At 42.3% G+C, this 10,215-nt stretch overlaps 1 protein-coding gene across 4 annotated transcripts; it reads left to right on the top strand.

Moving 5' to 3' along the window:
• The first annotated feature begins 4,581 nt into the window (after positions 1 to 4,581).
• Positions 4,582 to 9,802, top strand: chrm4b (cholinergic receptor, muscarinic 4b). Of its 4 annotated transcripts, none has more exons than XM_016679379.1 (3): positions 4,582 to 5,205; positions 6,794 to 7,638; positions 7,835 to 9,802. In XM_016679379.1, the coding sequence occupies exons 2-3, from the start codon at positions 6,799 to 6,801 to the stop codon at positions 8,228 to 8,230; spliced, it is 1,236 nt and encodes a 411-aa protein (XP_016534865.1). In that variant the 5' UTR covers positions 4,582 to 5,205; positions 6,794 to 6,798; the 3' UTR covers positions 8,231 to 9,802. The 4 variants fall into 4 exon arrangements, with proteins under 4 accessions (XP_016534865.1, XP_007567539.1, XP_007567540.1 ...); XM_007567477.2 differs by having other exon boundaries at positions 6,744 to 7,638; XM_007567478.2 differs by lacking the exon at positions 4,582 to 5,205 and having other exon boundaries at positions 5,679 to 7,638; positions 7,838 to 9,802.
• Positions 9,803 to 10,215: the final 413 nt, after the last annotated feature.

Here is a 10,215-nt window from a genome sequence, read left to right as displayed (position 1 = left end):
CGTCCCCCAGCCCTTCCCGATCCGCCCCCTGCCGGCCGCCGACCCCGCCGACCGCCTCTCCCCCATGTGGGGCCCCCAGGTGCTGCGGGGCCCCGCGCCATCGGGGCTCTCTGTGGCGGTGGACATGGACGACGTTTTTGACGGCGGACGGAACGACGACGACGACTCGCTGCCCGGACCTTCCTCCTCCTCCCTGCTGCTGTCCTCCCCATCTTCCTCCTCCTCAACCTCTCACAGCCCGTTGCCCGGCAACGGAGGCAGGCCCAACAGTTACCCCGGCGACCCGTACAGCAGGTAGTGCTCTAATTGGCGGAGGGGAGCAGAGTCCGGAGTGCTGCTCAAAGCCTTAACTCTCACAGAAACAGGTGCTGCTTTGACACTGAAGGCCCCTTCCTCACCCTGCCTCACTCCTCTTCCTCACCCGTCACTAGTTTCCCTCCGCACTTTTCAACCCAGGCTGAAGCTGAGCTGAACTGCGATCATTCCTCCCCGACTTCTCCGCTTCAAAGTGCCATCTCTGAGGGGGTGACGAAGAGGAGGAGGAGGAGGAGGAAGAAGAGGAGGTCGGTCACCTTCCTCACAGATTGTCTGGAGCGCGCCGCGTCCGACACTGTGTGATGTGGAGGCTTAAAGCAGAGACTGAAGTATCCAGCGCCGAGTTTTTGTTGTGAGACTCTTTGGTTTTTGGTTTGGGGGACGACGTCCTGTGAGAGGACTGTGGACGTGGGGAGGTGGGCGGGGTCAAAGGTTACAGGTGGACAGTCCTGACTGCAGACTGATTGGACAGATGAGACTGAATCTACTGCGGATCATGAAAAAAAACAACTTTTTTTTTTTTTTTTTTTAAAGAAGGAGAGCCGATGGGGGAAACCACAGGACTGTTCAAGCCCCGCCCCCCATCCTTCTTAAAACCCAGTTGCACTACGGTGTGTTTTGGTGCTACATGAGCCTGAACAGAAGTGTGTGTGTGTGTGAGTGTGATTTTAATGAATGACTTCAGATTTCATCCATCATGTCTGTTTGTTCACGGTTCTGTCCCAGAATCCCGGTTTTCCAGGAGTTCTGGAAAACTTTGGATCAGCGAAACCGAGTCAAAATCTAAAATGGGATATCAAAGCCAGGCTAATAAAAAAAATGTAAAATAAAATTACAAGAGTAAAGTTGTAACATTATATAAAGCTGAGTGTAATAACTTTATTCTCGTAGGACCAGACTAGGTTAAAAAGAGGGAGAGAAACAAGTCCTTATGGGAAAAGTCACAGTATTGCGAGAAAAAAGTTGTAATATTACTGAAAGGTGTAGAAGAATAAAGCCGTAATATTACAAAAATTAAGTCGGAATATTATAATTTACTATGTGCATTACTGTAACTTATTGTAATATTATGGCTTAATTGTCGCGCTACTATGACTTTAGAGAACAGTCATCATATTACAAGAGCTTATTCTCGCGTTATTACAACTTTATTCTCACGATGCTTTGAATTTATTTTTGTAATATTACAAACTTTTTCTCACGTTCCAGTTTCATAACTGAATTTTTTTTCTTATCCTGGCCCTGATACGACGTCATAAAACTCATCCAGAATCCTAGCAGAACTTCGTCAGGAACAGAACAGCAGATCCGGTCCAGGAAGGTCCAATCAGGAGCGGAAATGGACCAGAACTGCCATCGGATCCGGGTTGGAAACTCGACATCTGTCTCCTTTTCCAAAATGACTCCTAACAAATCCTGTGCCTGCTTGTACCGGGTTCTGGTTCCGGACCGGGTTTGTTTTTGAGTCAGAACGTTCAAAGGCCCAATCACGTTTCGTTTTCTGCCCTCTGACCGCCGGCCAATCAAATCATGGACTCACTTCGTTCCTGATCATGTGACTGATCCGGTTGTTTCTGCAGAGCAGCGCTGAGTTCTCCTCCTCAGCATCTGGTTCCGACCCAATCAGAACTCTGCTGCAGGAAATCTCTTCAGGGCGACATCTTCCAGCGGTTCTGATGGACTCTGCACTTAAACAGGATTACAACCAGAACTTCTCCTGCATTGATCCCACGGAGCCCGCTGGTGTCGTCGGTGTGTTCAGACTCTGAACCTGGACTGGTGATGTTCTGGTTCTGGTTCCGGTTCTAATCGGCTCAGACTACCAGCTGAAGCTCTAAGATTCACCAGCTGATCTGGAATCGGATTCAACATAAGGATCTGGAGAAGTGCCCTCAAAGCATCATGGGATTCGGAGTTCTGTTCGGTAAAATTAAAGCAACTTGACGCCTCCAGACCTTCATCTCCTCTTCCTCCTCTTCCTCCTCTGCTGTCTGTGGATCCATGTGACGTTCAGTACCGATCGCCGTGATGGTTACATACCTGTTACTATGGCGACAGCAGAACCTCCTAAGCTGACTTGACTGGTGAGCGCTTAAACGCAGTTTCTCTGTAGTGTGTGTGTGTGTGTTCAGGTTGCGGAGGGATGAGTGTAAACGCTGAACGGTACTGCTGTGTCAGGATCCCACTGTGGAGTTCGGACGGCTCCGACGCGACTCTTTGACTTTTAGACGTGATGTAATTAAAGAGCTTTGAGAGTTTCTCTGTGATGTGACGAATGTTTGTGTCTTATCCACACGATTCGACACTTAACATGTTTTATTCATAAAATACAAAAAAAAGATAAATATGCCTTTTTTTTTCTTTCTTTTTAATGTTAAATCAGGGGTGTCCAAAGTACGGCCTGTGGGCCTTGTGTGGACCTCGGGCTGAGTTTGTGCGGCCCCCAAACTGCATAAAGAAGCTGGAGACTTTTTATTTACAACCAGGGAAAAATTATTACTGACGTAATGTTCAATGGAAAATTTTAAGTGCGACAGTTTTTTGTTTTTTTTTTATAAACGAGCTTTTATAAGTAAAACCATGTTTATCCAGAGACTTTTACTAAAAAAACGGCTTTGCTGAACATAAATCAGCTTTGAATTTGGCTAACTATAATAAACATTTAGAAAGGAAGTGACTTCAGCAAACATCCAAAATCTTTTCTCTTTTTGGATCTGTGATGAATAACATCAATTTCTACAAAAACAAAATTACTATTTGTTTCATTTTATTTTTTTTTAACTATTTCCTTGACCCAGTTTGACTAAATGGTTATAGGTCCATGTGACAAAACGTTTGACTTCTTTCTGTATTTTGTCTCAAAAATCCCTCACAACTGATAATTTTTCCTTATTTCTTATAATTCCAGATCAGTCCAAATTAATTTCAAATAACTGCAGTTCTTAAATTCAGATTCAGTCAAATTCAGTTTGAGAATATTGGGTATCTAAATAATCCCAGCTGATTGCACCGAGTCATTGCTCACTAGCAAGTCTCTTCTTGAGCAAGCATGTGGTGAAAGTGGAGAGGAACACTTCGCTTTTAACAGGAAGAGACTCCCATCAGAATCCAGCTGTGACTCAGGGTTCAGACAAAAATAAACAGGAGGACCTGTAGGGATGCACTGATGTGTAAAATGTTGCTTTTATGGCCAGTATTTACCGATACTTTTATAAATTTTTTTAAAAACTGTAGAAGCTCATAAAATTAAATCTAGGTCACACCTAAACATGTGGGTCCGAATTTAGCAATATTCCTCATATGATAAAAACAATTCCAATCTTAATTTCTTGTAATTATTACAGAACCATCAAATTAAATCAGCAGACTGAACAGACGGATCCTAGGATGTTTTGTCCGGCAGACTCGGTCCGGTTGGGGAACAAAATCGCAACATTTCTTACATTTTCAGCTGCTGCTGGTCGTTTTTACAACAATCCAAACTGTTTGAGAAACCTTCAGCAGGAAGGTTTTGTAGCTGAAGGTGAGTGAAGAAGGTATTCCTGAGGTTAAAAGGGTCAAACCATCAGGGCTGGAGTGAAGGATGAAGATGTGAGCTACCATTGCCATGGTAACATTTGTCCAACGGATCAGATGGCGGCTGGATCTTTTTTTCAGAGACAACTGTCCATGTAAGATTTAACGGAGCAAAACAAGGAACGGTTGGATTCCCGTTGGGCAGAAATTCATTAAAGGAGACCTATTGTACTTCAGGGTAGGACAGGTCTGTGGTCTAGTCAAAACATGTTCATTTTTGCACAAAAACATTCTTAGTGAGATTTTAGTCAGTTCTGACAACTTTGACCTCCTTTGGGGCCTCCTGTCACTTTAAATCCAAATAAGCTGCTGCTGGCCACGCCCCCCAAACTCAACGTTTACATTCGCACATGAAAATGACTGTAACCATACATCTTTGAAAAGCAGAAGTGGAGCCTCCTATCCAACCAACAAGAAAGCAGCAAATTGTTTTTGGATGGTAAGTCAACAAAAAACATTTGTCTGTTCCAGCAGCCATTGTACAATGGCAAAACCAGCTATTATCTAGATTGGGTTGCTAAGTAACAGTATAGTGTGACTTAACAATTAGGAAGCTTTTGAAACGGTTTGCTTTCCAAAACCATTAACTTATTGCCAAAAAACAACTGGGTGTTTTGTTTTCTTTTATTACTTTTAAGTGTTTGTTTTTAAAAGCAGAAACTCAAATAGAAGTATAGAAATGTATAAATATGAATAAAATCTATAATATGAATTTTAATTAATATGTCCCCTTTTAAAAAGAAGATGGAGAATCCTGGAAATGTGTGTTCTGGACAGAAAGAGACCAGGAAGAACTAAGCTGAGGAGTTCCTCTTTTTAACACGGTAGTGGCGGTGTTATGGTGCGGGCCTGTGTGGCTCTGTACTGTGAACATCACTTGTTAAAATTACGGAAATATTTGTAACAGCTTTGTAGAACTTTCTCATTAATTTCATGGAATTTAATCACTTTTTATCAATGATCAATAAAACTTCCACTGATCAGGTTTTATGTTTATATTAAAGCTTATTCAACGTTTGTCTTTTTTTTTTTTTTCATGTGTGTTTTTAAATCTAAACTTTCCATGCCCTCCTGCGTGAAGCTGACTGCTGCTGCTGGTCGGTGATGAAGACGATGTGATGTTTCCGCCTGCTGTCTGTCGGCGTTACGGCCCTCATGAGGCTGATCTGAGGTCAGATCAGGCGGCAGCAGCAGCGACCGCAGGGTGAGGCTCCGACGATGAGGAGGGACGAACTCTTCCTCACGTCCTTATAAGCCGCTCTGAGTGAAGGCGGCGGTGATCAGCCTGAGCAGCTGCAGCAGCTTCATAACCAGGTGAGATTTTTACTGATTTATTCCATTTCTTTAAATTTCCTGCATTCAGAAGAATCAGGAAATGTTTTAATTGCCTTTATGATTTTCTGTATAATTGTTAAAATGCTTTTTGATCAGAAATTATCTAGAAATGATCAACTTTCACTTAACCCGATCAAATATGTTTGTTAATTGATTTCCTCCACTTAATGTGGAAGTAGCCCACATTTGGAGTATTGAAATAATGTCTTTATTTGAAACTAAATCAGCTTTTAGACGATGAAAGTTGGGAATAAGAAGATTTTTGTTATATTTAGAGCTAAACATTGTGTAAGAAGACAAATGAAAATAAAACCTAGCTGGAGGGATTTTGGAAAAATAACTGCAGGAACTGGAAAAAAAAACTGAGTTTGATCAAAGTTCCTGTTGGATTTTAATTCAAATAAAATAAAATAAATAAATAAATACTTCTTTGAACCCCAAAATAATTTAATTAATGGGGTTTGTGCATCTCAAGGTGCTGAAAGATGGTAAAGCAATTGATGTCATTTGGTACTGTAGATAAAAACGGCTTTGATTTGATTGTGAAAATAATACTTGAACACACAGTTGTTATTTTGAAGGCTCTATTTATGTCTAGAGGGCCACAGAAAATGCTGTAGAGGGCCGGATTGGCCCCTGGGCGTCGAGTTTGACACACAGATGCAGCATCAACTCTTCTCTCTGGCCTTCACGTTTCTCCTTGAACTCCTTCGACGTTACGCTTGTGTCTCCTTTGACTGCACAAAGATTCACTCTCACAACAATAGAGAGATCCTGCAGCTTTTCAGACAATTCTGTCGATTAATCAATTGTTCTGATGATTAATCTATTAATCGTATAAAAATGGCACATTCTGCATATTTTGTCATTTACATTTTATTGCCTAAAATGCAGTATCATAGCATTTCTTTAAGGGATGCTTGATCCTGGATGCATCTGCAGCTAAAAATACTAACATCAACATGTGAAAAGCTACAACGGCGTTCGCCTTAGTAGAAAGCTCACCCTGTCTGCTTGACAGAATACAGTGCAGCGCTGATCTATTGGTTATTTATAGGGATTTTTCTTTTTTGATCACAGAAATTAGGTGAAGCTAACACTGCTACTAGAGGACTTCTGGGTAGAACATATTTACAAAAAACTTTTTATCTTAAATCCAAAATGTATGCATTTCATGTAGCGTTCTGGTTTAATCTCTGCTCTGAGTGAGTTATTCTTCCACCATTGGCCTTCATAGGACTGAATACTCCAGTTAACGATTAGTCGATTACTAAATTAGCTGCCAATTATTGAAATAATATATTAATCACAATTAATCTGATTAATCAATTAATTCATAGTCGGTTTTCTTTTCTTGTGACCTCTGGTCATGATGTTGGTGCTCTAACAAGGCCCTCAGAAACTTTGGAAGAGGAAAAGGTCCACAGAATCACATAATACTCCAGTTAACGATTAATTGATTGCTAAATTAGTTGACAATTAAACTGATTAATCGTTTCAGCCCTCGTTGCTTGCAGTTTGGGTGAAGGCAGCATTATGCCTGGGCTCATGGTGCCTGTGCCTGCAGGAAGCATGGGTCGGTTGGCAGACCCCACCCTCAACGCCTCCGCTTGGCCCCGCCCCTCTGTAAACGCCTCATCCCAGTATCCAATCAGAGCGTACAGCACTGCCGAGCTGATCCTGGTTGTCATGGTATCCGTCTCCCTGAGCATTCTAACCGTTGTCGGGAACATGCTGGTCATTCTATCCATCAAGGTGAACCGAAACCTGCAGACCGTCAACAACTACTTCCTGTTGAGCCTGGCGGCCGCCGACTTGTTTATCGGCCTGCTGTCCATGAACGTGTACACGATGTACCGACTGCGGGGCCGTTGGCCGCTGGGGGCTGCGCTCTGCGACACCTGGCTCGTCCTGGACTACGTGGTGAGCAACGCCTCGGTGCTGAACCTGCTGCTCATCAGTTTGGACCGCTACCTGTGCACAACATGGCCGCTCAGCTACCCGGTGCAGCGGACGGGCCGCGTGGCGGGCCTGATGATCGGCTGCGCCTGGCTGCTGTCTTTCCTGCTTTGGACGCCCGCCATCTTGTGCTGGCAGAGCGTCGGCGGACGGCGGGTGATCCCGGACGGACACTGCTACATCCAGCTCCTGGCGAGCCCGGCCGTCACGCTGGGCACCACGCTGCCGTCCTTCTATCTGCCGGCGCTCGTCATGATCGGGTTGTACAGCCGGTTGTCGGCCGCCAGCCGCCGCAGGCTGACTTGTCGTCAGGCGGAGCAGGGGACGCCCAAGATGGCGGATCCGCCGGTGAAAGGCTTCACCTGGAAACGAAGCATCTGGATGGCCAGCAACCTGGGTTCGGATCTGTCTCTGAACCAGCGGGGAAGTCCGGCGAACAACTGCAAACGCCTGGTAGGTAATCTACCTACAGTACGGAGTATTAGAACTACAACACCAAAGGAAGGCCTGAGCGGATGTTATTAAGTTAATCGATTGGAACTCATTTTGATCTAATACACAATTAATCGACAATTGTTTGCATTCCTGCAGCAGCTTGTCAGTTCTGAAGGAACTGTGACTTCACAAATCGAACTGTCTGTCTCATCAGCAGCCGGTCTCCCAAACCTCCTCATGTGCAGCGGGAGACGAAGACGCCTTATCGCTCACCGACCTCCACGGCTCGGCCTCCGCGGCGCTGTCCTCCTGCCCCAGCTTCCGGTCCCAGGAGCGGAGGAGGCGCCGGGTGATGGCGCGGGAGAGGAGGCTGACCAACACCCTCCTCGCCATCTTGTTGGCCTTCATCATCACCTGGACGCCCTACAACGTCATGGCGGTCATCGCCGCCTTTTGTCACATCCGAATCCCCGACGCGCTGTGGACTACGGGCTACTGGCTGTGCTACGTCAACAGCACCATCAACCCCTGCTGCTACTCGCTGTGCAACGTTACGTTCCGGAAGACCTTCTGCTGCCTGCTGAGCTGCCGCACCTGGAAGCTGCACTAACGCTGAAACAGGTGGGCATCCGTCAGGTGTTTACTATGGCGTCAGATAGAAGATGGAGTTAACTTCCGCCAAATAACTCAGAAATTGTCCAAAAGTTTTAAATTTTCTACTTTTGAAACTCAGAAATGTAAATGTTTGTCTAGAAAATTTCTCTGAGATTAATCTCAAAGTTTCAGAATTGTAAATTCTGTGTAAATTTGCATCATGTATTTACCACAGTATATTAGATAGGAAAAAATTTGTAAATTTTCTTCAAAGTACTCAATTGTCCAAAAGTCTATTTTTTTAATTTATTTAATTAAATAGAGCATTTTTGACTTTTAAAACTCATTAATGTAAATTTTTTTCTGTAAAATTTCTGAGATTAATGTGAAAATTTGAGTTTTTTCAAGCAAATTTTTGACTTCCAAACTAAGAAATTTCCCCTTTTTCTCTAGAAAATTTGTGAGGTAAATCTCAATTTCAAATTTCTTTCTAACAAATGAGCAACTTTTCAAATTCAGAGTTCCAAGTTTGTTTTTTTCCAAGACAATTTCAAGAATCTTTCAAAAATAATTAGAAATTTGTTCAGAATCGGTTCAGTCAGGAATCTGTTCAGGTTCAGGAGCTCATGAAGAAAATATCAGTAATTAGTTTAAAATCCTTTTGGAATCAACTATCTGAAATTGGGAATCTGTTCAGTGTCAATAATCTGTTCAGGTTTGTAGTTGAATGATTCCCCATCGGATCTGATCAGTTTTCTATCAGCCTGACTGAAATCATGTTGCTTTAATAAACAAACACACAAACGTTTTCACCAAAACAATGTACAGCATTTATTTGTTCATTTGTACAAGTCTCATCAATAATTTGTAATTCCAAAAATAAACTTTCCCTCAGTTCAGATGTTGAAGCATCAAACTGTGGATGATCTGCAGGATCAACTTTTCCCCTAAAAACTTTTAAAACTACAGAGAGAGAGCATTAAACTACCGGCTACCGAACGAAGGTTATTCTGATCAGCTAAAGCTTAAATCCAAGGAAAACAGGAGAACATCGAATCAGAGCAGGAATCAGCGAGTCGGACGGGTCAGTTTGAGGACAGGAAGTCTGTTTTGGAGTCTCTGGTTTTAAATGTGAAGAACGGAAGACGATTGTTCAGCTGGCGGAGGAGGAGAAATCCTGTCGTCTTCTGGTTCACTCTCCCTTCTTCAGTTTGATTTTTTCTCCCCTGAAGATGAAAACAAAAGGTTTAAAGTAGAGCCAAACCTTGTTGCTAGGAAACAGTAAAAGCATTAATCATGTGACCAGTTAGAAGGAATCATTTAATGAAGTCTGAAGGTGGCGAGACTTTTATTTATTAAAAAACGTTTTACACTTTTAAATGTGAAGTTAGTTTGTCATATGATTTATAAGAAATGTTTTTAAAATATTATGTGACATCCCCCCTTTAATTAATTTATTTTTTATTTATTTTGAGCCAGGGTGATGCTAATGTTACTGTGTGGCACTTTGTTCTGCCCCTTTCCTTTTTGCTTGTGTGTCTGTATTAAAATGGAAAAATAACCAATAAAAACATTTTCATAAAAACTGAAAAAACAACTTTATTTTAATGTCAGTTGTGCTCTGTAAATTGTCACCCAAAAACTCAGAAATTTTGAGATTAATCTTAAATTTTTTAGAAAAAAAATTGGAAAGTTCTGAGCTCAAAGAATCAAACATTTGTCAGAGAAAAACTCCAAAATTTTTTGATTCATCGCAAACATTTTCTACTAAAAACCAGGACTTTTATTGGCTCCAAAAGTCAACAATTTGCAACAGAATTTTTATTTTAATCCCAGAAATTTTCATGAAAATAATGGAATTTTCTGAGATTAAACAAAACATTTCTCGAGTTTTTGACTTTGAGCTCAGACATTTCCAAGATTTTCTGTAAAATGCCTGAAGTTTTTCTCATTAAATCCTTTTTTTGCTTTTTACTTTAACGCCAAAGTAATGTTTTTTTT

This window comes from Poecilia formosa, unplaced genomic scaffold (genome assembly GCF_000485575.1).
Source record: "Poecilia formosa unplaced genomic scaffold, Poecilia_formosa-5.1.2 Scaffold209, whole genome shotgun sequence".
In the NCBI taxonomy this organism is placed as follows: domain Eukaryota; kingdom Metazoa; phylum Chordata; class Actinopteri; order Cyprinodontiformes; family Poeciliidae; genus Poecilia; species Poecilia formosa.
This window is presented reverse-complemented; position numbering and strand designations above follow the sequence as displayed.

Bases quoted from the DNA above. Each gene is read 5' to 3' on its own strand.
- chrm4b (XM_007567477.2), top strand. From the start codon at position 6,763: ATGCCTGGGCTCATGGTGCCTGTGCCTGCAGGAAGCATGGGTCGGTTG. The intron at 7,639-7,834 runs GTAGGTAATCTA...CTGTCTCATCAG, and splicing joins CGAACAACTGCAAACGCCTG to CAGCCGGTCTCCCAAACCTC.